This window comes from Monodelphis domestica, chromosome 7, assembly GCF_027887165.1.
Source record: "Monodelphis domestica isolate mMonDom1 chromosome 7, mMonDom1.pri, whole genome shotgun sequence".
NCBI classification, from domain to species: Eukaryota; Metazoa; Chordata; class Mammalia; order Didelphimorphia; family Didelphidae; genus Monodelphis; species Monodelphis domestica.
The window spans coordinates 170,929,948-170,957,687 of NC_077233.1; the positions used below are offsets into that span (position 1 = coordinate 170,929,948).

A 27,740-nucleotide genomic window follows, 5' to 3' on the forward strand; every position below is an offset into this window, starting at 1 on the left:
GAAGAGAAGAATGAGAGAACAGCAAATTGAGTTAGTCTCTATTTGAGTAGGTAGGGACTAGGAGTTCAGAGATGTCACATCACTGGCATTAGGGGATCAGTAAAGATGGACTTTCAGCCAGAGTAGAACATGAAACCAGCAATAATAGTTAGCATTTATCCTTTAAGGTTGGCAGAAGTGCTTGAAATATATTATTCCTTTTGATCCTCTCTACAACCCTGGTAAGTAGGTGCTATTGTTTCCCCCATTTTACTTAAGAGGGAACTGAAGCTAAGAGAGATTAAGTGATTTACCTGCATTCCACAGCCAAGTAGGGCTCTGAGAGGGGATTAAAAGCCAAGTCTTCCAAATTCTAAGACCAGCACCCCATCCATAGCATCATTGAGCTGCCCTCAATGACCAAGAAACCTAGAATAAACCTTCTTGACTATCTGTATCATGAACCACGTGGGCAGCCTGATGAAATCCTTATGAAGTCCTTGTCATAATTTTAAATGTATAAAATAAAATACATGCCATTACAAAGAAAACAAATCATATTGAAATATTTAAAATATCTGTGTTTCATTTTCTCAAAAGAGAACCCACATTAAATCCTGAAGACTGAAAAAGAAATGTTGAAAGACAAATACACAGGAGGTAGCTAGGTGGTTCAGTGGATTGAGAGCCAGGCTTAGAGACAGGAGGTCCTAGGTTCAAATCTAACCTCAGATACTTCCCAGCTGTGTGAGCCTGGGCAAGTCACTTAACTCCATTGTCTAGCCCTTACTGTTCTTCTGATTTGGAACCAATTGTATTGACTCCAAGGTGGAAGGTAAGGATTTAAAGAAATATGAGGTAGGCAAACAAATACGCAACATGTACTCAGACATGGTGCTTAAGATATAACAGTTCTAATTTTGAGGTTACTATTATAAACTCTTCTATAGATATTTGATTCCCTATTAAAGCCAATAATATTTGTTGTTGAATGCAGATTAGAATATTTTCTTTCTTTTTGGAACAATTAGCAGAAGACTGGGAATGTTTCCTGGTCAATGAATATTAAAAAGATCTATTATAGATTGAAACTTGGGAGAAGTCAATCTTCTAAGTTTGCCTTAATTGTCAAAAAGCATGTAAAACTGAATCTAGGTCTGCCTAGAACAGTGATGGTGAACCTGTTAGAGATGGGATGCCAGCCTCCCCCTCAGACCTAGTGCCATACCCCTCCCACCTGAGTGTTCGGATTACCCCACACAGGGGAAAGGAGGAAGGGCTTCCACTGGGCTGCTGGGCAGAGAGGTGGGTGAAGTGAGGAATGTACTCAGCAAGTGTAGAGAGAGGGAAGGAATGACTCAAGAGCTCTGCTCCCCTCCAACTCTGCCACCTGTGAGCTACCCACCTTATCTCCCTGGGTGCTCCCACTGGGCCACTGGGCAGAAAGGTGGGGGATGTGAAAAAAAGTCATCAGGCATGGTAGAGAGGGGGAGGGGAGCCCAAGTCCCTGTGCCTTTCTAGTAATGAACTTGGGGGGAGGAAACTGCATGCCATCTTTGACACCCATGCCATAGGTTTGCCATCACTGTCCTAGAACATGTTTTATTCTCTCAGAAATAGACTACTGTTGGTGTAATAGAATATTAGATTTGGTATGAGACCAGGGTTACAAATCTGGACTCTACCCCTTATTCCCTGTAGCACGATATTTTTAAAACAAATTCATGGACTCCTTGAAATCTAACCAGATTCCTTGGACCTCAGGTTCAGAACTCCTGCTTTAAAGAGAGAAAGTTGTGGCTCAGGGAGTCAGATCAAGAACGTTGTGGGATAAGACTTAGAGAGCACAGGGAACAGCCCTGGACTGATGGCAGCATAAAGCATACTGCATTTGGAATTATACTGTATTTCTTCCAATCTTGGCTCTGTGACAATTATTTCCTATTTAACTTTAGACACTTCCCGTCTCTGAATCTCAGGTCCCTCATCTATAAAAATAAGTGGTGGACTAGATGATCTCAGGTCCTATCCAGCTCTAGCCTGTGATCCTGTGATCATAGGATCCTTCATAGATCTTCTCCTGGGAATGGGGTAGGGTTCTGTGTATCCTGGGAACAAACAGAAAGGTATGCTAGGAATAGTGGGAAGATTGTGTATGTTCACTCACTCAGGAAGGCGAGGTGACAATGGGTTCCTTTTCTCTCTTTCTGTCTCTCCAGGTGCCAGGCCTTCCTGATGAGATGTGTCCTTCCCCAGAGGGCTCCGGGGGCAGTATCTGGGGCCATTGATGCCCTCAGCCGAACTTTCCAGAATGGATAGTCCCCCCAAGCTTACAGGAGAAACCCTCATCGTCCATCATATCCCCCTGGTGCATTGCCAGGTCCCTGACAGGCAGTGCTGTGGGGGTGGAGGTGCGGGCAATGGAAGTACAAGGACCAACCCCTTCTGTCCACCTGAGTTGGGCCATCCTGACAGAGATCTGACCCAGGCTGACTCTCTGCTCTACAGTAGAGTGCTCCCTGCCTCAGGAGGTGCTGCTGGGGCCGGGGCTGGGGCTGGGGCTGGGGCTGGTCCTAAAAGCAGGAGCCGAGATGGCCGAGGACCTGGAGTTCCCAAGCGGCACAATCCTTTCCTGATGAAGGAGAGTGAGCCAGAAGACCAATATGGAGATTGCAACAGTTCAGCCCAACAGTCCTTTCATCTGCATGGGAGTGGACAGCCCCCCTTCCAACTGGCACCACCTGGCCCCGGAACAGGGAAAGCCTGGGGAGCCACAAACAGTCGAGCTGGTGTAGTAGAAGGACAGGAGCAGGAGCCTCTGAGCAGTTCAGAGATACAGAAATGCAGTCATGGGCATCACTGTCCCCCAGAACTGGAGACAGAGACCATGGAGCTGGATGAGGGGGGTGGCCCTGGGGCCAGTGACACTTCTGGTTTTTCCTTCGATCAGGAGTGGAAACTTAGCTTAGATGAATCCCCAAGGAACCCAGGTGTCCGAGCCTGTGGCTGTTCAGGCTCAGGGTCACGACATTGTCGTTGCAGCAGCACATCTAGCCAATCAGAGGTGGCTGACCAGTCCATGGGCTATGTTAGTGATTCTTCCTGCAACAGCTCAGATGGCGTATTGGTCACTTTCAGTGCCCTCTACAACAAGATGCATGGTCACTCCCGTGCCAATCTCAATTCTGCCCCCCTATCCTGCAGCGATTCTTCCTTCTGTAGCCACTCAGACCCTGGAGCCTTCTACCTGGACCTGCACCCCTCCCCTGCTGAGTCTAAGATGTCTTGTGAGTCCCATCACGCCGACAGTGGGGGTGGAGATGGGGGCTGTGGCTGCCCTCATGCCTCCTCCCCTGAGTTAGATGCCAACTGCAACTCCTACCGCCCACACTGTGAGCCCTGCCCGGCTGCGGCTGACCTTACCGCCTGCTTCCAGAGCCAAGCCCGCCTTGTGGTGGCCACACAGAACTACTACAAACTTGTCACCTGTGATCTGTCCTCACAATCTTCACCCAGTCCTGCTGGCTCCTCCATCACCAGTTGCTCAGAGGAACACACCAAGGGTAGTCCTGGCCCAATCTCAGGCCAGCCCACTGAGTACTACCTATTCCAAAAACCAGAGGCCCAAACAGAGGAACAAAAGACCAAGAGTTCTCCAGCAGACGTGGGATCCGGGATGGGCCCAGATTTAATAGAGGGTCAGGTGTATGTCAACATATCTCCTCCCAACCTCAGTAGTGGGCGTCAGCGTTCTCGCAGCTATGACCGAAGTCTGGAACGAAGCCCCCCCACAAGGCTGGGCTCCCTGGAGCGCATGCTGAGCTGCCCTGTTCGCCTGAGTGAGGGACCCTCCTCATTGGCTGGATCTGGCTCCCCACCCAGACGTGTGACCTCCTTTGCTGAACTGGCCAAGGGTCGAAAAAGAGGTGGAGGCTCAGGTTCACCTCCCCTGCGGTTGAGCACTGGTGACTCCTCTCTGGAGTTCTCACCCATCCCTGAGGCCCATCGAGATGGGACAGGCCCGCTGGATGAGGGTACACGTTGTAGCCACAGCCTACCATCTCTACCCCTTGGGCTCTGCATGGACCCCAGCAGCCTGGAAGCCCAAGTTGGCCAGGGCTGCAAGGATGGCCTCCAGCAGGGTCCCCAGTCCAGTGAGTTGGCTCCCGCCAGTTTTGGAGCTACTGGGCAGGCACCCCTGGCTCTTTTGATGGAGACAAGTTCTTCTTTCCCAGCAATCCCAGCCAACAGCCATACCCAGAGGGATATAAGAGCTAGAGCTGACGGTAAGGATTGGGGAACCCAGATAAGTCCCTTCAGGCTGGGATACCAGATGCCAATACCCTGGATCATTCCTGGCTGTGTCTGTGGAATACCTGAATAGATTATAGAGCAGAGGGGAAAGGATGGATGAGTAGGAAAATAAAGAGCTTTAAGGACACTCAAACTCAAGTGTCATTAAGATTCTGAGGTAGGAGGTGCTGTGAGAGAAACAAAAGATGTATAAGATACACTCCTTAGACTCCAGATGCCAAGTGTCTAGTGAAGGAACAAAAGACTGACACACAGGAGTCAGATAAGAGCATTTCAAAGTGCTAGAGAGGCTAGAACTTGAGCTCAGCTTTAAAGGAGATAGGTAAAAGCTAATAGGCTGGGTAGAAGGCAGTCCTAGTTCAGGATACATGAACAAAGGGACAGGTGAAAATAACCACAACATGTAACCTGCAGCAATACACTAAAGAAATTTGACATGCCTGGAGTGGAGGGTACATATTGGGATGGAGATGAAATCAGGTTGGATGTTTAAGAGTAAAGGACCTTCAAACCAAGGGTGAGGAGTGTAGACTTAATGGGGCAGCCATGGCAACAGGAAAGCAATGCCTCGCCCTGAGGCACAGTATGGATTAGAACAGGGGTTCTTAACCTTTCCTGTGTCAGAGAAGACCCCTTCTGGCTGCCCTTTAAAGCCTGTGGCCTTCAACTTCTCGGAATGTTTTCAGATACAGAAAATAAAATACATGTGCTCACAATAGAAACTAATTATGTTAAAATACAGTTGTCAAAATACTTTTTAAAACAAGTTTACAGGTCTTATTTAAGAATACTTAGATTTGGGTGCAGCTACGTAGCTCAGTGGAGCCAGGCCTAGAGATGAGAGGTCCTGGGTTCAAATGTGGCCTCAGATACTTCCTAGCTATGAGGCTCTGACTAATTTACTTAACCCCCATCACCTAGACCATGCCACTCTGTAGCCTTGGAACCATTACACAGTATTGATTCTAAACTGGAAGGTAAGGATTTAAAAGAAAATATTTGGATTAAAGGAAGAATTAGCCTGGTACAAAATTGTGAAGTTTGTCTTTATAATTTAATTGACTTCTTCCTTCTCCTGGCTCTTAGTTTCTTACTACTTTTGCTCAGGTACCCCAGTGCTCTGGCTGCCCCAAGCTCCTCCATTTTGGCACCCTCCCCAGTAATAGTCGATACTCCAAAATCACCCCTTCTTTCTTGCAACATCCCATCTAAACTTCTAGACCCTCAGAAAAGATGACTCAGCTAATTCTTTGAAGGAACACTTCTTATGGATATGTAACAAATCACTGCTCTTCCCTGGGTGTTTTCTCCCTGGCATAATGAAGGAGCTGAACAGAAAGGACATCCTCTAGACCTCTTTTAGCTAAATTCTATGTTATATTAGTAAATAGATTCATACCAGTGAATGATAGTGTAATGTAGTAACTCTCAGCGCCAACTTAGATTTTTAAAGAATACCTTGTTAATTTAAAAAAAAAAAAGAATTTTTAAATGATTTGAGCTGGGATGACTTTCAAAAATTCTTCAAATCACAATATTGTCACAATTTACAATTACTTGTATATAAGAATGGCCCTGATTAGAACAGAGAGAATCTAGACGTAGGGAAACCATTAGTATAATAATCCAGGCATAAAGTGAAGAGGGTCTAACACATTTTATAGGTAAAATCTATAATAACAAAAATAATGAAGCATTTTAAAAATATCTTTTCATCTTCACAACAATAGGAGGCAGCTGCTACTTTGATCCTCATTTTAACAGTTAAGGAAACTGAGGCAGACAGCAGTTAAGTGACTTGCCCAGATTCACATATCTAAAAAGTGTCTTGAGGCTGGATTTAAACCATGCCACTTATATGCCTGTGATTATAAGATTTCTAATGTGTGAAATGGAAGTGCTATTGATAATGAAGCCTAGAGAAGGAGCTAATTTGGAGGGGAAATATAGTTTATTCAGTTTGGATATTTTGAATTCATGTGGTCATAGTATTGAAAGCTAGAAGTAATCACTTTGTCTAAGCCTCTCCCCTATCTTATAGATAAGGAAGTTAATTAGAGAGAAATAAAGTGAATTGCCTGCCATCACATAAGGAAAAGGTAACAGAGTTGAGATTTAAATGAAGGTCCTTTGAATCCAAATCCTAAGTTCTTCATGCTTACCATATTGCTTCAGAAGTACTATTACCTTTCCAAGTTTGAAATGATGGCAAGACATTCATATAGAAATGTCTAGCAGTCAGACCTCTTGGGCACACATAAAGTAGTTTCTTTAATCAATGAGTGTAAATATTGTCCCTAGAGCCTTCTGTCACTATTTGATACTCTAGGATCTAGAATGGACTTGAAGCCTTGATCTCCAAGAGCTAATCTGATCCTTGGAGTTACTCCCATGCCCCTATAAGGCAAGGTTGTTTCCCAGTCTCTAAAGCTGTGCTGCTGCCCAAAACTATGCCTTAAAAGTTAAGAAGACCTAAAAATCCATAAAGCACTCAGCTTAGGGCACATACAATATAACCAATAATATTTTGTTGTTGTTCAGTTATGTTTGCCTCTGTATAATCCCATAGACTATCCCGTCTGCAAGGTTTTCTTGGCAAAGGTACTGGAATGGTTTACCATTTCCTTCTCCAGTAGATTTAAGGCAAACAGGTTTAAGGTACTTACCCAGAATCACACAGCTTTTAAGTATCTGAGGACAGATTTGAGCTCGGGTCTTCCTGACTCCAAGCCCAGTACTCTATCCAGTGTGCCACCTAGATGCCTTCTTATAGATCATATACATAAAAACAAAGTATGAAGAACAGAGAGAATTTTTCAGTGATCTGTATTCAGTACATGGTTGCCTTCCTGCCATTTACAAAACCTTCCTGGGTTTTGTAGACCCAAAGTATAAACTGGTCATCCTCCTAGAAAAGAAGGTAAAAGGAATTGGAGAATTCTATTCTTCACAGAAAAGGATCCAAAAGGCAGAAGGTAACATTGATCTGTGTCAGAAAGATAGAAAGTAGGAAAATAGGGCACAGAGGAGAAAATGAAGGATCACAACATTAGGAGCTGATTGGTAGGCATAAGAATCTTCCCAAAGAAGGAAGAATTTGAACCTCTGAGGATGAAGCAGCTACTTGTTCTCCAAAGAGTGATGATAGGAATCTAATGATATCCAGAAAGAGTGAGAGGAAGAAACAAGTAGTGGTGCTCAGTGACTCCCTACTGAGGCAATGAGGCAGCTCTGTGCCACCTGGGAATACAATGACAGGACCCACTGTTTTTTTTTCACTGTATTCAAGACCTAAAAGAAAACCTCCTGACTTGTCCATCCAGATGACTACTTCATACTCCTGTGATTGACATAGGTACTACCAAAAGCAATGCTTTCAGCACTGCTAAAGATCATAAAGTCTTGGGCAAGGAATTGATGGCTTTATGCCCACAGATAGTGTTTTGATCACTTCTACATAATCAAGACAAGGACTTCCTAAGGGAAGGGGAGATTTGGGATTTGAACAACTAAGAAATTAGTGTCTGAGGGGCAGCTAGGTGGCTTAGTGGATAAAAAGCCAGTCCTGGAGATAGAAAGTCCTAGGTTCAAATTTGGCCTCAGATATTTCCTAGCTGTGTGACCCTGGACAAGTCATTTAACCCTTTTCACCTAGACCTTACCACTCTTTTGCCTTGGAACCAATACACAGTGTGACAGCAGTAAGACTGAAGGTAAGGAGGGATTTGTTGTGCTGGTGGTTTTGAGTTTAAGGAAAATTGGTATCTGAAAACAGAGTTTTAATTTCTAGGCCTAAAAAAGCTTTTGATTGGAGAGAAAATAAGAATATAAGGACTAAGGGGGCAGCTGGGTAGCTCAGTGGATTGAGAGCCAGACCTAGAGATGGGAGGTCCTAGGTTCAAATCTGGCCTCAGCCACTTCCTAGCTGTGTGACCCTGGGCAAGTCACTTGACCCCCGTTGCCTAGCCCTTACCACTCTTCTGCCTTGGAGCCAATACACAGTATTGACTCCAAGACAGAAGGTAAGGGTTTAAAAAAAAAGAATATAAGGACTAAGATTATATCTGCCTAGAGTTTTTTAATCTAAATTGAAAGGATTTTAAATTGAAACGGGAAGGGAAAAAACTACATATATATGTATATATCCCCCAAGCTAGATACTCTAGAAAGTGGCTACAGTAAGACAGAATAGCAGATCAGATACCTAAGAGCTCATAAATAAAATACGTACCCAAGCCCATGGTTTAAGATATCAGTACACAAATGTACAAAATATGAGTGAAAAAAAAGATAAAATAGAGATCTCAATGTGAGGAAACAAATTCAGCCTCATATACTGAGACTAAGGATGGCAGCCAGGCCAAAATATTCAAAATAGCAAAAATATTTTTTAAAAAGTTAAAGTAGTATTTTAAGAAGATGGCTCCTTGTAAAAAATAATATTAATAAATATAGGAACCATAGTGGGACAGGCTAATGGAAAGTATTTGAGGGGGGTAGCTAGGTAGCTCAGTGGATTGAGAGGCTGGTCTAGAAGAAGGAGGTCCTGGGTTCAAATTTGACCTCAGACACCTCCTAGCTTTGTGATCCTGGGTAGGTCACTGAACCCCCATTGCCTAGCCCTTACTGCTCTTCTGCCTTAGAACTAAAACACAGTATTGATTCTAAGATGGAAGGTATAGATTTTTTTTAAAAGTATTTAAGAAAAGAACAATAGAGGCAAAAATAGAAATGTTATTGTCACTGGAAGATACTAGAGCTTAGAAGAAAAATAGAGTCCAAGAAACATTGCAAACCTGGCATAGAATCACTTTATTATAATGGGGTATTCGGTTATCCAGAAAATTGCTTGCAGTTTTTTTCTGCCAAAAGAAGAGGAAATAATAATTTCCTGGCCTGTTTTAATGGTCATTTCAAACTTCAAAAGTTGCAGAAACTAAGCAGAGGAACTGCTGTTCTGGACCTGACTCTCACCAACAAAAATTGGTTGTTGAAATAGATGGTAAGAAAATTAGTGTTGGGGGTGGGGTGGGGTGGGGAGTGACTACATTTGTGAAAGAATGAGAGGAAAATTAAGCTTGCGCCATAGATTTTGGGAGAGACCAAGGGTTCTGAGGCAAGGTAGGCAGGATACTAGGGACAAAATTTCTATAGGACAAGGCAGCCCTATGTTGAGAAAAGCTCTCAGTGATGAAATCCTGAAGACAAAAAGAGTTCAATGCAGTTGAAAAGATACCAGTGTGTGAATGCCCAGAGAATTTATCAACCAAATATACTTAAACATACTTCTGGATAGACAGAAGATGAAAGCTACGACAGGTGCTGAGGTTTGTTTTGTTTTTGTTTTAATAACTGCTGGGAGCAAGCGGAAAATCATTGAAAGTTTAGGAACACTGCTAGTAGATGATGACAATGGCTACTAGGAGGTTGAAGTACTAAATTATCATCTTGCTTCTGTTTTCTCTTGTAAAGAGAATAAATTTTAGACTTCGAAGGATAGAGGAAAAAATTGATTAGCAGGGAGTAGAAACCTGAAAAAAGTGAGGACATGGTCAGATAGCATCTCACTGCCCACACTGCGACCCCAGGTCCATAGAAACTACTTCCTGGGGTAGGAAGGTAAAGAGAGGGGAAATGAAGGAAATAAGCATGTATTAAGCACTTAAATATGGGCCACGCATTGTACCTAGTACTTTACAAATGTCTAATCTCAAACAACCCTATGAGGTAGGTGCTGTTATTACAGTTTAGAAAATTGAGGCAGACAGATTAAATGACTTGTTCAGGGTCACCATAGCTTAGTAAGTGTCTGAAGCTGGATTAGAACTCAGCTGTTTCTGATAGCAGACCCAGCACCCTGCACTATATCATCTCATACCTCATGTCTGACTTTTCAAATGCTCTTGATAATTTTGAATAATATTGGAAAATGGAAGAAGTGCCAGAGGTCTGGAGAACAGGATGGAGTCTACAAATTTGACTTCTATTCCTGGAAGAATTCTAGAACACATTATAACATTATATAGAGGAAATGTATTAAGACCCTAGTAAGGTCTTTCTGAATCCCGTGTTGTGTCTCTTTTTATATTCCTCAACAGAATTAATTCTTTATGAACAAATTTAGCTCTTTGATAAGGTATAAACTTGTCTTACCCCCCTTGCTTCTCCCCCCAACCTACCTCAAGATCACATTAAGGATGATGGAATTCTGGCTAGCCATATCTCTATGTGTGCCCTCCTTGGCCTTCAGAAGAGTACTTAAGAGACAGATATGGAGGACCTAAGCTGATAAATATTGAAAAGGACTGCACACAGAGACTCATGTTCCAACACCTGTAGTGGAATGATAAAGGTGTTTTGGAACCAGAAGAGGAGTTTCCTAGCCAGCAACTATTAAGAACTCAACCCTATGGCCTGATATGGCACTAGCAGAGCACAAGAGAGATTCCTGGTCCAAGACTTCTGGACCCAAAAAAGATAATTCTGAATCTCTGGACCAAGCAGGAACTAGTTTGGAGGGATATCAAAGGACATAACCATGATGTGAAAAAGAAAACTGGAACTTTTTCTTTTACTGAGATGATGAGTTATGCAGATTGTATAAGTCCAAGAAAAGCAGTCAGCTCCATGGTGAATTATGGAAGAGATAAAATTCACCAGAGGGGCAAGTTACTAAACAAATAATCAACCTTGAATATGTTCTTCTTATGGAGGGCCTCAACCCTACAGCTCCCAGTTTAGCCCAGGTATTGTGTTATCTAGGAGGATTTCTTCTGGTTCTAAGAGTTTTGAACTAAAAGTTCTTTTCTTTTTAAAAAATTCTTGTATCACTCTTCTTCATTCTATCAACTCCAAAGTTTCTGCAGCCTGGCTACCAGTGCCCTGCCCATCCCTCCACCTAACACTAGACTGGTTTTACTTGTCTTCTAAGAGAAAAACTGGGAGTAGTGAGTGCAAGATAGAAGGAGGAAAAGTTAAGCTTAATATAAAGAAAAACTTCCTAATGTTTGGAGCTGTTCAGACATAAAAGAGGGGCTAGGTGGCTCTAGTGACCTGGAGTCAGAAGAACTAAGTTCATATCTAGCCTCAGATACTTACTGGCTGTATGACCCCAGGCAAGTTACTTATAACCCCATTTGCCTCAATTCTTCATTCATAAAATGAGCTGGAGAAGGAAATGGCAAATCGCTCCAAGATCTCTGCCAAGAAAATCTCAAATGGGGTTACAAAGAACAACAAAACATATGGTTTGGTAGATATGCCCTTAGTAGAGGTCTTTAAGTAAAAGTTAGGTGACTACTTGTCAGATATATTGTAGAGGGAATTTGTTCAGATATAAGTCGAACTAGATAGCCTCTAAAGTACCTCCTAACTGAAAATTCTGTGTTTTTGTGATTCGCAAATATACAACACAGAGGTGAGCTGTTCTTTCATAGAACAAGAGGGTAACCCGACCAGGAAGGAAAGGAATAAGCAGAAGGCCAAGGGAAAAGGAAAGCAAAGGGCAGAGTCAATTCCCTTTGGATTTATATGATGCTGTGTATGGATATAATTGGGAACTGTGGCCAACCAAAATATGGGAGGAGGAAAGGACCTATGGTTGTCACTGCTTTTGAGTGGGAATAGAAGCCAAGATTCTCTTGTAGGTTACCCTGAGGGAAAGAATGAATGCTTCTGGGTTCTGATTACAGTAGGTTTCCTGTTGGTATTAGGCACTTGAATTATGACAATATTGAGAACGTACAATCTGTCTAGGACCAAAAATTCAAGTTGGAACATATAGACAGAGAAGCAGGGAATTAAAATTTAAGCTACTTCAGTATGTTTGAAAACATTTGGTGTCCTTCAGAATACAGCATTAACAATTTTAGTCCTTCCAATTGATCATCATGATTTTGCTAGTCATCCACTGTGTGCCCAGCCTTGTTACCAGGTGCTGTGTGTAATACAAGAAATGTAATTCACTGTCTATGACCTCAGGAAGTCTGTAATCTAGCTGGGAAAATAAGACATAAAATAGCAGTGAATGGTGCAATTATTAAATGCTAGATTATGTGTATTGTGTATGATGTCCTACAGGAGATCAGAAAAAGGAGCCATCCAATAGGACTGGAATAGTCTTTCCATTCCCAGTTTCCAAACTTCCTTCTGTTCTTAAGGTTATGGTCACTTGCCAGTTGTTTCCCTCCTTTCAGAGAACTGATCAACCAGAACCTACTTTATACTTTCTCACAATGTCATACTACTTAAAACCTAGAGTGCAATAATAAGTGTCCACCTACAGTAATTCGTTATTTTATCTATGTACTGTGTTTTCAGCATTGTACTAAAGCTGTGCCTTTTCTGAGAAGTATAAAAGCACAGTCAGTCTTGCAGCTCAATACAAGAGCTAAGACAAATATAAGACAAGCTAACAATACATTACAGTATAAGGGTGGTACAAACAAAGGAATTCAGAGAAGGAAGTTATTGTGACCTGAGATGGCTAAGGAAAGCTTTACAGGGGTGATACGACTTAAGTCAAAAAGTGAAGAATGGATGGGATTTCGAAAGGTTAAGGCAGTGGTTCTCAACCTTTCTAATGCCGTGACCCCACAATACAGTTCCTCATGTTGCAGTGACCCCAAACCAAAAAATTATTTTGGTACCTACTTCAAAACTGTAATTTTGCCACAGTTATGATTCGGAATATAAATACCTGATACGCATTATGTATTCACTGGGTAGTCATGTACAGTGAGCATAAGGAATTTGGACTCTATTAGGCAGACAATGGGAAGCAATTTCAGTATTGCAAAAAAAGGATTTTGTAATTGGTTGAATAATTAAACAAAAACAGTTGAGTAATGTGACCATGTGGAGTATGATCACTAGTAGAGTGCCCAAGAGAACTCTCCTTGAACTTGTCCTATTCAATATTTTTATCAGCTTAGATGAAAAGATAGATGATGTGTTTACAAAGATGACACAATCGTACCTAATAGGTATACTACGAGGTAAAATGTGATAGTCACAAATAAGAGATTCAGACAGAATGTTCCAGGGAAATTTAAATTTTAAAAAAACTGCTGTAACCTGGAGAAATCCTTAAGAAAGTTTCATGAGCCAAAGCATACCACAGGGTGAATTAGATCTAATATAATGATAATTCCTACATTTATATTTTTTTAATTAATTGTACATGAGCAGAAAAAAAAATAAACAACAATTTGTGTTAGATAATTGTGATGCAGCAGTTAGAAAAAGCTGATAAGATTAGACTGATTGAATAGAAGTATAGTAAGTTTAGAAATTGGAAATTAATAGGGCATTACATTTTTAAGGGATTAATGACAAATTGAACAATAAAAAAAAAACAACCAGGTTGATGCAGTACCTGGAAACTATATTCTGTAAGGAACAGTTAAAGGAACTGGAGAAAACTTGAGGATATATGAGTAGTCTTCAAGCATTTAAAGGCTGTCACGTTTTTAAAAAAGGGATTAAACTTTAATGTACAGAGAAGATATAACCAAAGTATAGACATTGTAGATTTCTTTGCCTCAATGCAAGTGTTGTACCTTTTCTGAGATATTCCCCCAATTTATATTTTTCACTTCTGGGTTGGGTTCCCCAAAAGGTAAATGGTGCTTCCAGGCTCCAGGGAATGGTCTGTGGATCTCTAAAACTACAGTAGCTCATGTGCCCCCACCAATGTGCTTCCTAATAATAGTCAGTGGGTAAACAGTTGGATATTATCTAATGCATTTATTAAGATAGTAAAAATAGTAGATACAAAATATTCCCCATCCCACCCCCAGAAACCTCTCTCACAAAAATAGCACCCTAAAATTGGAAAGTAAAGGGATACACATCAGTTGGGGAGAATGGCTGAGTAAGTTACAGTATATTATTATAATGGAATATTATTGTGCTATAAGAAATGAGAAGCAGGAAGACCTCAGAAAAACCTGGAAAGACAGAAATTGAAGCAGAATAAAATAAGCAGAAATAGGAAAACATTGTACACAGTAATGGCAATATAATACAATACACAACTCTGAATAACTTAGCTATTTTTTAGCAATACAATGATCCAAAATAATCCCAAAGCCCTCATAATAATATATTTATATATATGTATATGTATATATACACATGTATATAAATTTTACATATGCCATCTGCTTCCAGATAAGGAACTGGTGGAGTCTGAATCTCAATCAAAGCAAACTTTTTTTTTTACTTTCTTAATTTGTTTTGTTCGAGTTTCCTTTCACAAAAGGATTAATATGTAAAAATGTTTTACATGATCACACATGTAAAATCTATCATTGTTTACCATCTTAGCATGGCCAGGGAGAGGCAAAGAGGAAGAGAATCAAAATTATTTTACAAATATTGGAAGCTGTTTTTACATGTAATTTATATGTAATTGGAGAAAGTGATTTTTTTTTAAAATAGCAGCCATGGGAAGAATGGGCTCAAATTTAGCTTACAATGGTAATGAGGCACATATATAGAGAATACATGTGGGTAAGGCAGATTACAAATACAGTACTTATTTCTCTCTCATGGAGTTATCATGAAGCCACCCCTCACCCACCTAGGCATCTCTGCAGAACTGAGTTGCTTAGCTGGATTCAGTCCTCTTCACAGTTCAATTTGTGATTACCAGAGTTAGTTCTTTCAAGTCTTTATCTTCTCTTTTCTCTGCTTCCAGAGATTTTGCTTCTTGAAGCTGCTTCTGGCCATAAGTGACTGCCTCTCCTCATGTGTGTTTGTGTAGAGAGTATATCTCTGCTCCTTCAACTGTGTCTCAAATACTTAAACTAACTTTCAGTCTTCTGGATGGGGTGCCTCTTTCTAAAGAAGATCCTTTTCTTACCAAATATCATGACCAGTGGGGCAGTGGAAGAGGGAGATATTACCTCCTTGGCCTCTGAATGATTCTCAGGGGACTTCCACTACTGCTAATTCCTGCCTAAAGTGCCTCAGACTTATGAGAGAGCATCTTTTAAGGGTCACCTGGGTTCATGACTCATCATTGTTGTTCAATGATATTGCTTTCTTCTAAGTCAATCAAAGAAGTGTTCCTAAAGGGATAATAAAGTGCTAACGTCCCATGACTACATCAGCTGAAATGGAGGGGTAACCATATCCACTCTTTTCACAAGGAAGAACTTTCTAATCATTATCCCTACTGAAAAATGGACTGCCTTAACTAAATGAACTCTTAAGATCCTTAAAACTCAATCCTAAAAGCTCCAGATTGAATATGGGAAACCAGGATAATGTTGGTCCCTTTGGAAAAAGGAAAGCAAGAAAACCAGTTTTAGAGAGACTATAATGAGTTCAGTTTTAAATGTTAAATTCAAGATTAAGCTAGAATTTCTGGGTAAGAATACATGAAGGCAATTGGAAATAAGGGTTTAGAGTATAGGAAAAAAGTCATAATTGGAACTATAAATGTGGAAATGTGCAGAGAGGAAAGTTGAAGCTGTAAGCAGAAGAAAACTGATTAAGGAGACTAAAAAGCCAGAGAAAAGATAGTTGAAGGAGTAAGAAATAGTGTAATGAAAGGCAAGAAAGAATAAAAGAATGATCAAGAGTGTCCCATGCCACAATTCTCAGTATTATCCCCTTATCTCTCTCTTCAGGGCCTGGTGAAACTTCGATTTCCCACTAGGTTTCATTTTCTGCCCTTGCCTCACCATGGGTTTTTTTGGCTCTAGTCTGACTCATTTTTCTATTTCTTTGATTCATTCCCTCTCTCTATAGGAGGCAGCGCTGAAAATCGGCCCATCCTTCGCTACAGTAAGGAACAGCGACCAACCACCCTGCCCATCCAACCCTTTGTGTTCCAGCACCATTTCCCCAAACAGCTGCCCAAGGCGAGGGCTCTACACAGCCTCTCCCAACTCTACGGCCTCTCTGGAAGCAACCGCTCACAGCCACCTACCCTGCTAGCCTCCACCTCCCAGGGCTCTGCCCTGGCACCCTCAGCAGAGCCTCCTGCTCCTGCTCCCCGAACAGCAGATGGAGCTGCCTCTGTCCCTGAAGAAAGCACCAGAAAGGCTGCACCTGACCTGGACACTTCTCGGCCATCCCCTCTGGGAAGCTATTCTCCCATCCGAAGTTCAGGCCCCTTTGGGCCCAGCACTGACTCTTCTTCTGCCTCCTCTTCTCCCCCTGAGCACACTGTGGATGGACCCCCGCCACGAAGCCACTCCTGCCCTGCCACAGCCAACCTGATCCCTGTCCGCCAGGCTCGAATGGCTGGCCCCGCCCACCAGCTGGAGGCCCCTGCTGAACCCAGCCCGCTGCTCTCTGAGTACCGGCTCCATGCGGCAGGAAACCTGCCCCACCTGGGTCCCACAGGACCCAGCCTGAGCCGAGCGGAGATCCTAGCCCGGGGAGGTGGTGAGGGCAACACTCCATCCCGGCTTAGTAATGGTACTAAGCATGTCTCTCCAGCTCCCCCAGCAGACCCCAGATTCACTTTGAAACCCTCCCAACATAACCTATGGGAACAACTCCCACCCTTCTTGCCCTTCACTTGGGTGGTCCCTCGAGCGAATCTTCCTAGGGTCCAGATTAACTCTGCTTAGAGTTGAAGGAATATTTGGGGCCTTCTCCCCCTAAAATTGCCCCTCCCACCCTAGCACTCTGAAAGGCTTATGGGCAAGCGAGCCAGTGGGTGGGAAAAACTGGTAATCATAATCTAACTTTCCTTCTCTCTCCCTCATTTTCCTGCCATGCCATAGCCAACCACCTATCCCCTCAAGCTCTCAAGTGGCGAGAATATAGGAGGAAGAACCCACTAGGGCCACCAGGTCTTGGGGGAAGCTTGGACCGGAGGCCACAGGAAACTCGACTGACCCGGAGAAATCCCATTTTTGAATTCCCTGGACCTCTCAGTGCTGCAGGCCACCTGCATTGCCGTGTAAATGGTACATGCACCAGTGAGAAGAGAGAGGAGTGTACGGACTTTTGCAGCCGAAAACTTAAAAGAGAAAAGGAAACTGGAGATGAGGCCAGCATTATCAGTTCTGGGGGCATAAATTCCAAATGAAATAACCCCTAGGGGATGAGCCACAGGGTTAAGCCAAGAAAGTCAGGAGGATTTGTGAAATTGGTGTCAGAGAAAGATAGATAGGTTAAGATTAGCATTAGGGTTGGGATCAAAAAGCTATAGGTAAGATTGGTTGATTGTCACTCCCATTCTCCTTTTAGGTCAAGCAGTGAAGCAGTTGCCACTAAGCCATACTGACTTCTTCTCTGACCCTTTCTCCTTGACTGAGAAGCCCCCTGCTGAGTTCTGTCTATCCCCAGATGGCAATACAGAAGCTATCTCTATTGACCTGCTACAGAAAAAAGGTGCGAACCACCCCTATCCCCACTCCCAATTTGAGCATTGCCCTCAATGCCATACCCCATCCCCATCCTGAAGAGAGCCTCACTGGACCTGCAGTCAGGAAGACCGGACTCCTATTAGCTCTGTGACCCTGGGCAAGTCACTCAACCCTGTTTGCCTCAGGTTCCACATCTGTAAAATGAGCTGGAGAAGAAAATGGCAAACCACCTGAGGATCTTTGCCTGAAAGTAACTCCAAATGGGGTCAGAGTCAGACAGGACTGAAACTGAATAACAAAATGTCAGTGCAGAATCACTTAAAACACCAGAGCTTATAGAATCCCTTCCCTGTTCAATTGTCCTCTCTACCATGAGCTTCCTTATCCTTGTGGTATCACTAACCTTGGACACTGTTGGGAGCAGAGTTACTATGCTTGGGATCTCCCATCAGCATAGCCACTTCTGTCTGTTCTCCAGGACTAGTGAAGGATGTTAACACTGCTGTGGACCTTATTGTGGCACATTTTGGCACAAGCAGAGACCCAGGGGTTAAGGTATGGAAAAAACTTAAGAGGTATAATAATGCCCTGACCTTTCTGACGGGAGAAAGGGGCAGTCTTCCTTGCTAGGTTGCCCCATTTTCAGCACACCTCACTACTTCATGTTCAACCCTAAAAATGTATGGGGGAAGGAGGATTTGGGAAGGAATGAAGGTCTGGGGCTATGGCAGGGGAGAAATGAAGACTAATGCCAAGGGAGAGGATTAAGGGAGAGAACAGCAATTAACTGAGAGCCTCATCTGGAATCACTGGCCCCTAACCCTTTCTCAAAAAAATCCTGTTCTCTAATATCCTAACTTGTCACTCCCATTCCTTTCCTCAGGCTAAGCTGGGAAATAGTTCTGTGAGCCCCAATGTGGGTCACCTAGTGCTGAAGTACCTGTGTCCAGCTGTTCAAGCTGTGTTGGGTGATGGGCTTAAGGCCTTCGTACTGGATGTCATCGTTGGGCAACGCAAAAATATGCCCTGGAGTGTGGTCGAAGCTTCCACACAACTTGGTATGGACTGGGGGTAGGGGTGGCAGAGGATAGGAGGAGTTCGAGGAAGAAATTGAGAGGAGGGGAAGGTGGGAAAGATGGAGACACAAGGGAATTATTAGAAATGGGAAAACTAGGGAGGCACAGAGCTGAGTTCAGAACTTTTAAGATCAGATACCTCCTGCCTTTGGATTCCCCCAGGCCCATCCACCAAGGTTCTACATGGCCTCTACAACAAGGTCAGCCAATTCCCAGAGCTCACCAGTCATACCATGCGCTTCAATGCCTTCATTCTTGGTCTTCTCAAGTGAGTACACGATCACTTTCATACACCTGAATATGAGGAGAGAATCCCTGGACAGAAACAAGGCACTAGTCCCACAGTTGGTCCCATACTCAGTTGCCAGGGCTCTATCTTTCAGTGTCTCTGGAACACTAGCCTTCTTCCTCATATACACACATAAGACTTTATTAATAAACATGGGTAGAAATCTCTTCAGTTTACAAACCCACAAAAACAGTTTAAATGTTTAAAAAGAAAAACCAATGCAAAACAGCAGTAGTCCAAAAAGAGATGAGTTCAGTATCTAGATAAAGCTAAGTAAATAAAATTAATATAAATTCCATTCATGGGTTTTATCCTCAGGCCCATTGAAAACCTAACCTGGTCTTTTGTCCAGATATAGGCCTTAAGCTGTTGCTTCTGTCCCTGGACTACAATGTTCTGTTGATCTTTGATTGCACTGGCCCAAAGAGGATAAAGATCCCTCTTTCTGTGGCTTCAGGTCACCCTACAGTGCTTGTGTGGCTTTACCCCATCATAAGCGATCTAACCCTCAGAAGTTCTATACTAAGCATTTTAATCTTTCCTAGTTAGTTTGCCCATTTATTTAATTCACTATCCTGCTGTTAAGGCTAGTTCAACCCTCCTCAAAGCTTTGTTTCACTTGTTTCCATGCTTGTTTCTGGGCTCTGGATCACCAGTTGCCATATAGACCAATAGCAGGAGCCAAATTGATTCCTGTGGACTGCTGCCATATCCAGAAAAAAAGAACATCTTTCCCATTTGATAGTTCTACCCTTCCCTTACCCAGCCACAAAATTATTTAATAAATAAAAGGAATAATCAAACCCACTGTCCCCTTGGAGGTTACCACCTCTCCCCACTGTTTAATGTGTCTGAATGACTCATGATCCCAGGTGCCTGTCAGCCCCCACAATCCCCCAGTGGTCTTCTAAAACATCACAACCAGTTTACAATACTTTCAGCATACTCCTATCAAACTCCCCATTTCTATCCTACATATACCCTCTAGCCATACACAACTACAAAGTGTAGGGTTCAAGCTCAGAGCTCAGAACTCTGTTCTCATTTCTCATCAGCATTCGTTCTCTGGAGTTCTGGATCAATCATCTCTACAACCATGAAGGTAACACCCCCCCAGATACTCCCTCCAGCCTCAAACTTTGGTTTAACCCTCCGGACTCCTTTTTAGAGGCTGAGCAGAATGAAGTCCCTGTGTTTGTCACCATGCAGCCTAAGCAAGGAACTGCCCAGTATTCCCCAACCCCAGCCCAGGTGGGAAGGAAAACAGCTAAGCTGTGACTTTCCTGAACACTGCTGCCCTGTCCCCCACATACGACCAGTTAGGGTCTTCTGGGGGAAAGTGCTCAAAAGTCACCTGTCCAGGGGTGCCTCCCCTTCATATGTACACCCCGACCCTGGAAACCCTCGTCTGTCTCTGGGGCATCCCCCACCTTCCCTCTTCCTTTCAGATATCATTCAGGCCCATTACCAGCCATGGGGTTTCCTGAGTGCAGCTCACACCGTGTGCCCAGGATTATTTGAAGAGCTGCTGCTGCTGCTACAGCCTCTGGCACTGCTGCCCTTCAACCTGGATCTTCTGTTCCAACATCGACTCCTCCAGAATGGCCGGCAGCAGCAACAGCAGAAGGAACTGCTGCGTGTGTCCCAGGGACTGCTTCTCTCAGCCCACTCCACTTTGCAGCTGGCACGCACCCGGGAACAAGAGGGCCATGGGGGCACAGACGGGGCAGCCCCTGGGGAGCGGGTGAAAGGGGTGGGGGCCCCAGCAGGAGGTGAGGAGGAGGAGAAGTTGGTGGCGACTGTAGCAGAGGTGCAAGCAGGCACAGGGCAGGGTGGACGGGCACGAAGTGGGCAGACTGGCTGGTGGTACCAGCTCATGCAGAGCTCCCAAGTCTACATCGATGCTTCTGGTGAGGGTTCCAGATTTCCCCGGAGTGGTGAGAAGAAGAAAGGGGTAGGAGGCTCCCAAGCCCCACCCCCCCGAGAAGGTGTGGTAGAAGGGGCCGAAGCCTGTCCCACTGCTGAGGAAGCCCCCAGCCGAGATAGGGGCTGGCCTTTCTGGATGGGGAGCCCACCAGATTCTGTGCTAGCTGAGCTGAGGCGAAGCCGAGAGAGGGAAGGGCCCGTGGCCGCCCAGGGGGGCAGTGATGAGGGGACCCAGGAGTCTACTACTGGAGGTATCAAATGGGGGCACTTATTTGGCTCCCGGAAGACCCAGCGAGAGTCCCGGCCACTCAATAGGTGAGCACAGTCTTGGGATTCAGGGAAGCAGATAGAGCATGATGCCTGCAAAGGTCAGTGAAGGAAAGATATAAGTGCTCACATAGAGGACCCTCTCTGTTGTCCTCTCATTCCTCACAGGCTCCCCTCCGAATGGCTAAGCCTAGACAAGTCGGTGTTCCAGCTGGTGGCACAAACAGTGGGTGCCCGCCGAGAGTCCGAGTCCAGGGAAAGCCCTGAAGAAGCACCTGCTCTGGACCTGCCCCCTAACTTGCCCTGGTGAGCAGGGAAAGAGGTGGCAGTAGACCTGGATACAGGATGTTTGGTGGTTGGCTGGAATGGATTTGACTTCTGTTTCTTTCTCTCCCCAGCCAGGTGCAGGCACTCTGCCACCACTTGGCTACAGGGCCTGGGCAACTGAGCTTCTGCAAGGGGGACATCCTGCGGGTGCTGGGACCAGCCGGGGGTGATTGGCTTAGGTGTGGCAGAGGCTCTGACACTGGCCTGGTGCCCCTGGCCTATGTGACACCAACCCCTACCCCAATCCCTACCCCCAAGGGCACCCGTGATTGAAGCCCTTGTGCATGCTGGAGCCCTCTAGGCACCCTCACTTCCCCTAGGGACTCGGAGCCCAGGATGGGGCACAGATTCAGCTCCCCCCACCCCCAGGCTCCATTCGCCTGATGGGAGCTGAAGGGCCATATCTGTGTACCCGTGCCTGCCCTCCCCATATGCTCTGTATTCATTAATCCCTCATAATGTGTCCTAAGACCTTTGATTCAGACCCCCCCCCCACCCCAAGGAAGGAAAAAGACTAGGCATCCCTGGGATGCCAAGACTTCAACTCCTCCACCCACCTGAGTAAAAAGAGGGGTTGTGGAGGGGCCCAGGCATGCCATGGTGAGTGTTGTGAGGAAGAAGGAGTAACAGTATTGGGGCTGACCCCTCCCAGGCCCCCCCAGCTATAAATAGGCTGCTGCCAATACCCTGGCCATGTAGGGGAGGGTCCAGGCCAATGTTTATTTATTTATTTATTATGCATATTAATAAAAAAGGTGCTCAGCCTCTGACCCTGCTCCTCCCCTATCCTCAGACATCTCTCCCCACCTCCTTCAGCATGACTGGCTTTGGGGAGAGTGAAAATGGAGCTATTTCTACTGGGTTCTGAGTCCCAGAGCATCATGGATGAGAGTCTCATAGGTCTGGCCAAACTGGAACTTATAGCCTGTGAAGCCAAGATAGGCCATCACACAGTGCAGACACAAAAGTGACTAGGAGCCCCTAGAAAATAACAAGGGCCATGTGGTGTGTACCTTGAAGGCATTTCCCTCAACTAGGGTGTTTACTAGGCTCTGTTCCTTTCCATTCCTAAATTCCCCCAGGACTACTTGCCGATCAATAGGCAAACAACCTATAGACACCTCAGATCTGCCCTAACTTAGGCTTTAGGCTAATTCTCTTTTGATGCCTTAGTTTACTCATTTGCAAAATGAGATTATTTGTGACTCCCTCTGATGCTCTGTCCACCCCATCTGGTGTCCTATAGCAGCCCCAACCTGCTTTACTCAGGCTTTTAGGACCTTTACTGTCCTGTCCCCAAGTCTTTCCTCCCCCCCATCCCAGCCCAGGTCTCTCCTGGCACATAACCCCTATAGTAGGGCATTATGCTTAAGTCTTGTGAGTTAGTCTTAGAAAGAGTGGGAAGAGTATTATGGCCCCTTTGACCCCTGACCACTGGGCACATCTGCCCAAATTCCTGCAGGGCCTGATTGGTGAGGACAGGGTAACTATAGCCGAAGAGGAAACGGGCTCGGGGAACATATCCAGTAAATCCTGTGAGGAAAGATAGGTCCATATTCTAGAAGGGCTCCCTTCTCCCCCTCCCTCTAGAGTGCTCCACTCCACACACACACACACACACACATTGTTACTTTTCTCTCTCTCTCTCTCTCTCTCTCTGTCTCTCTCTCTCTCTCTCTGTCTCTCTCTGTCTCTCTCTCTCTCTCTCTCTCTCTCTCTCTCTCTCTCTCTCTCTCTCTCTCTCTCTCTCTCTCTCTCTCTCTCTCTCTCTCTCTCTTTCTCTCTCTCTCTCCCCCTCTCCCTCTCCCTCCCTCCCACCTTCCCTCACCCACCATATCCATCATTCACCTGAGATGAAGAATTTGCCAGGATCTTTGTCATCCATGGAATAGGGGGAAGTCTGCAGGGACACCAAGAATCAGAGTATCTGGCTCAGGTCTCACACACACACACCCTCTTAGGTTCTAGGGGAGGAAAGACCCTTTCCCCCTAAATGAGTAAGAAACTAAGCCCTTGACCCCTTGCCAATATCCCCCATCCTCTTGGTCATAGCCCCTCACTTTGGGATTTTCCCCTGGTTTCTGTTCCAGCCTCAGGCACTTTTCTGGTTCAGATTCCTTCTCATCCTCTGTCTTGGACTCCAGCTCCTCCTTCTGAACCACTGGCAGCTCTTTATACCCTCTACCTGCCTGGCTGGTGAAGTCCCTTAAAGCTTCAGCCCAGACCTGGGTGCATCTCTTGGCAAAGATGTGCTGAGACCGGGGCACAAAGCCTGGAAGGCCATATTGAAGATGATTAGGGAGAGGCAGTGGGGTGAGAAGAAGAGCTAAATATTGACATATGCCTTCTCCCCCCTCACCCCAGTGGATATCTGAATATCAAATATGCCTGTTTGAGATGGCTGTACCTGTGTACCCCGGGATCATGCTAGAGTTGATCCTCTCATGTCCGTGCCAGGGAGGCTCTTCTGCCTTAAGAGATCCAACAGTATTGATTGGGGGCAGAAGTATGCGGTGGGCAGGGGGCCAGGCTAGGCCAGAGGGACCATACCGCAGCAGGTGTCCCGTTGATCGTCCATAGGTCTGACCCAGGCAGAATCCAAGTTGTGGGCAGTGTCCAGTATACCTACAGTGTAGAGTCCATCCACTCAGTCCCTGTCGCTCACATCCTCCCAACACCACCATATTCTCCTGTTGCAGCAAACTTCCCTCTTGATGATCCTTACATCTATCAGATATCACCATACCCCCCACACCACTTCCTCTCTCCATGGAAGCAGAAGAAAACAATTTATCAAAGTCTCAACTGTCCCTTTGCATCCAAGGGACAGGTGAGTGCACTGGGATTTCATTTTTGTTTTCAGATTGAGGAAGCTGGGAGGAGGAAAAAGAATGCCCATGTCAGAGGGAGGGCCCTTGGCCCTTAATACTTGGTAGCCATATTCCCTGACTGTTACCAAGGAGATGACAACATGCTCCTGGGAATGGAGACCAAGTGACTGCTCTCATAACTTCTCTGCCATTCTGTCCCTGTCCTCCAGCCCAGAGTCCTTGCACCCCAGTTTATTTTCTAGACCTGACATCACTGATTTTACACTGCCACCCCCACCTACACACCCCACTCAATCCCCCACCACCTTAGGTAGGGGAGGCCTTACCCTGGGATGTAATAAGGACCCCGAGGTGGTAGCCCTGGGGGGAAGGCAGAGCTGGCCATGGCCTTGGATTAGAAAAAGGCTGTCTTCTCAGGCACTGGCCTTTTGTGTGCCTGTTGTGTCCAGGGCTACAGGGAACCACATGGGCCAGTGGGTGGGGCAAGGGGAGGGACTTGGGAGAAGGGGAGAGTTGTCTTAGAGTCAGCAGAGCCCAACAACCCCCTATGTGCTGTAGCTCCTCTACCTCACAGGCCAGCATGAATCATCCTGATGCAGCCACAGCCTTATCCCAGAGGTAGGGTGATGTATGATCCTTGCACCCAGAAAATCTGAGTTCAATCTCCAAGCCACAATTTTCTCTTTAAAAATGGGGATAATACTTCTTATACGACCTAACTTACAGGAGAAGTGAGGGCTGTTTACATGCATTATTAGGGAGGACACAAAGTCTAAATCATTACACCCCTTATTTAGAGGGCACCTTTGTCAGTAGGGAGAAGGGATAGGATCCCATCCCTGTCCTGAGCAGCTTTTATCTGTGCCCCTCAGAACCCTTGGTCCAAGGAGGCTAATGCAGTTTCTGTCTTCAGAGACCCTATTCTGATGGAAATGGAAGCAATCTGATGCACTGTGGAAGAATAAAGCAATTATTTGTGAGGCAAAAGAAGGAAAGGGAGAAGCGGGAGGGAGAGTAACTACTGAAGGGTGATAGTATTTTTTCATTTATGCATAATGCAGCAAGAGGTTAGTGGGTTTTATGTGGCCAGGCTTGTGCTAGTTTATCTCTCCAGATGCAGTTATGATACAACCTGATCCTCAAAGTTTACAATCTGCTGGAAAACATTTAAACAGCTTTGTATTGACACTAAATACCAAAATTAATGGTACACAGTGATATAGATGTTCAAAAGAGAAGGAAATCAGTAGGGCTTAAAGCACTGAGTAATGTAAAGAGGCTTGGTCCTAAAGAGTATATGAAGAAAGAGTGCAGCTAGGTAATACAGTGGATAAAGCACCAGGCCTGGATTGGAAGGACCTGGGTTCAAATGTAGCCTCATACTAGCTATGTGACCCTGGACAAGTCTGTCTTAGAATCAATACTAAGGTAGAAGGTAAGATGATTTGGGGTTGTTGGTTTTTTTTTTAAGTATGGAAGGAAGCTTTTCAGATTCTGTGAGAAAAGAGGAGATAGACTAGAAACCCATAACTGTAAGATAGAAAAGCACCTTATTTGCTTTAATCAGACCATATGTGAAATATTAAGTTCAGTTCTGGGAGCCACAGTTTGATGTGGAAAAGCTGAGGAGTATCCAAGGATAACCAGGATGGTGAAGGGCCTTGAATCCGTGTCATGTGAGAATCTGTTAAAGGACCCAGGGAGACACCCTAGAAAAGAGAAGCCTTATGAGGGATGTGATAGATGTGTCTGTGTTCAGATATTTGAAGGACTGCCGTTGGAAGCAATGAATACAAATTGCAGAAAGGCAAATTTGGGCATTACAATGTTGGAAAATTTCCCAACAATTTGAACTATCCAATGGCAGGATGGGCTGCCTCAAGAAGTGGATCCCCTCTTAATGAAAGTCTCCAAGTAGAGGCTAGATAACTATTTGAGTATGGCATAGGAGGGATTCTTCTTGTTTGTGGATTGGACTGTTTGACTGCTGAGGTTCCCTTCCAACTCTGAACCTCTCATGTCACTAAGCCATGCAATTCAAACTCTTGGTGTAAGGGGTAGGAAATGTGAGGGGTTTTATAAAAGGTTGGGCTGGATTATGCAAGAGTAGGGTCTCCAGGAATGGTATGAAATTCCAAAGATATTTATTTTAGCAATTTATAAAATATAGAAAGAATGAAGTAAATCAGAGAGGGGATAGGGTAAGATATCCAGCCTGCACGTTAAGTATTTTGCTCAACTCAGGCAGAGCTGATTAGCCCTTAGCCAGAGGGACCTTGGCTTTTGAGCTGAGGACCTGGGGATGCAGGGAGTCTCTCAAGAGGGTAGGTCTCTCCTGAGGCTGGTGGCTTCAAAAATTCCAGGAAAGGAGTCAGCCTTTTTCACTGACCACGTGTCACTCCAAAGGGAGAGATTTAAGAACAGTCACACCAAGTTCAAGGTGTCAGGTCCAATAAGCAGATTCTTCACCAGCCTCCAACTGGAACTCTGAACTACAGAAGAACCTCCCACACACAGGAAGTTGTAACTCCTTTTTAAAGATACTTTTATGTCATTTCTTGTGCCTTCCTCCACTTTTACATGTACCAGTTACAGCTCAAGCTTTGCTTAGGGCAGTCAGTGAATTCTGATTCATCACCCACTCAAGTGTAAAGTGCAGTATTTATACTCAGGTGATTAAATCTAGAAATTGGGCAGGGGAGAGTTAGTTTAATCTTCACACTGGCCAGGGTTTGGTATTGGTCTAGGAGATGAAATGAAATATTTCTCAAAATTATTTGAAAATAGGAAATCTCTAGTGATATACCCAGCCCACATCTGGCCTTTCAGAAATGTCAAAACAGCATTCACAGAACATTAGCCATCAGCATTCCGTAGGCATGTATGTACCAGGGAAATTGCAAGAAGAATTGTTATACACTGCCATGGGGGAGTCTTCCAAACCCCTCCAGATTAACTTCATTCAATTACTGTACATTGTGGAAAGGATTAAAGATGGGGTTATTGTGTCTAGGATCTCAAGGTCAGTGGAAAGGACACTGGACATTTGGAGTTAATTTTCATTTCTACCTCTAAATTTTCTGTATGACCTTGAGCAAGTAGAGGGCCGCTTGGACTTGTGCGGTTTGCAGTTTACTTCTCTATAAGACAAGGGGGTTCAACTCACCGGTCTTGAGGATCCCTTCTAAGTCTATACCCCCCAAAAAGCCATCTTCCCCTCCATCTCTGCCCCCAGTGGGAGTTTGAGTGGATGCCAATCCCCAACAAAGAATTTACCTTGAATGGGCACGGTGGATTTGTAAAGTGCCCCATTCTATGTGGTCACCTCCACCTATGGCACTGACTATCAGAAGAGAGTCTCTGGACACAATGACTTAAGTGCTACCGTCCTGTGATT

The 27,740-nt window shown here is 44.7% G+C and overlaps 2 protein-coding genes across 14 annotated transcripts in view; one reads left to right on the top strand and one right to left on the bottom strand.

Annotated features, from left to right (window-relative positions):
• Positions 1 to 22,282, top strand: part of RUSC2 (RUN and SH3 domain containing 2) — a 103,664-nt gene extending 81,382 nt beyond the window's left edge. For 5 of the 12 annotated variants that reach the window (XM_007498804.2, XM_056806047.1, XM_007498805.3 and 2 more), the window contains 11 exons: positions 2,199 to 4,265; positions 16,054 to 16,728; positions 17,040 to 17,225; positions 17,509 to 17,652; positions 18,106 to 18,182; positions 18,511 to 18,685; positions 18,866 to 18,971; positions 20,048 to 20,094; positions 20,441 to 21,233; positions 21,354 to 21,491; positions 21,584 to 22,282. In XM_007498804.2, the coding sequence (XP_007498866.2) occupies positions 2,267 to 4,265; positions 16,054 to 16,728; positions 17,040 to 17,225; positions 17,509 to 17,652; positions 18,106 to 18,182; positions 18,511 to 18,685; positions 18,866 to 18,971; positions 20,048 to 20,094; positions 20,441 to 21,233; positions 21,354 to 21,491; positions 21,584 to 21,785 (4,542 nt within the window). In that variant the 5' untranslated portion in view covers positions 2,199 to 2,266 and the 3' untranslated portion in view covers positions 21,786 to 22,282. The remainder of the gene's footprint in view (positions 1 to 2,198; positions 4,266 to 16,053; positions 16,729 to 17,039; positions 17,226 to 17,508; positions 17,653 to 18,105; positions 18,183 to 18,510; positions 18,686 to 18,865; positions 18,972 to 20,047; positions 20,095 to 20,440; positions 21,234 to 21,353; positions 21,492 to 21,583) is intronic. The other 7 variants (XM_007498806.2, XM_056806053.1, XM_056806051.1 and 4 more) reach the window with 2 other exon arrangements.
• Positions 22,231 to 26,301, bottom strand: CIMIP2B (ciliary microtubule inner protein 2B). Of its 2 annotated transcripts, XM_007498810.3 has the most exons (6): positions 24,670 to 26,300; positions 23,920 to 24,137; positions 23,573 to 23,784; positions 23,361 to 23,412; positions 22,851 to 23,045; positions 22,231 to 22,440 (listed from the first exon to the last, which is right to left on the bottom strand). In XM_007498810.3, the coding sequence occupies exons 1-6, from the start codon at positions 24,726 to 24,728 to the stop codon at positions 22,367 to 22,369; spliced, it is 810 nt and encodes a 269-aa protein (XP_007498872.1). In that variant the 5' UTR covers positions 24,729 to 26,300; the 3' UTR covers positions 22,231 to 22,366. The 2 variants fall into 2 exon arrangements, with proteins under 2 accessions (XP_007498872.1, XP_007498869.1); XM_007498807.3 differs by having other exon boundaries at positions 22,231 to 23,045; positions 23,920 to 26,301.
• Between the last annotated feature and the right edge of the window lie 1,439 nt (positions 26,302 to 27,740).

Excerpts from the sequence above, each read along its gene's own strand:
- CIMIP2B (XM_007498807.3), bottom strand. The coding sequence starts at position 24,283 with ATGGAGAGAGGAAGTGGTGTGGGGGGTATGGTGATATCTGATAGATGT. Across the intron at positions 23,785-23,919 it reads CATGATCCCGGGGTACACAG|GCTTTGTGCCCCGGTCTCAG; the intron begins GTACAGCCATCT and ends ATGGCCTTCCAG. Across the intron at positions 23,413-23,572 it reads AACCAGGGGAAAATCCCAAA|ACTTCCCCCTATTCCATGGA; the intron begins GTGAGGGGCTAT and ends GTGTCCCTGCAG.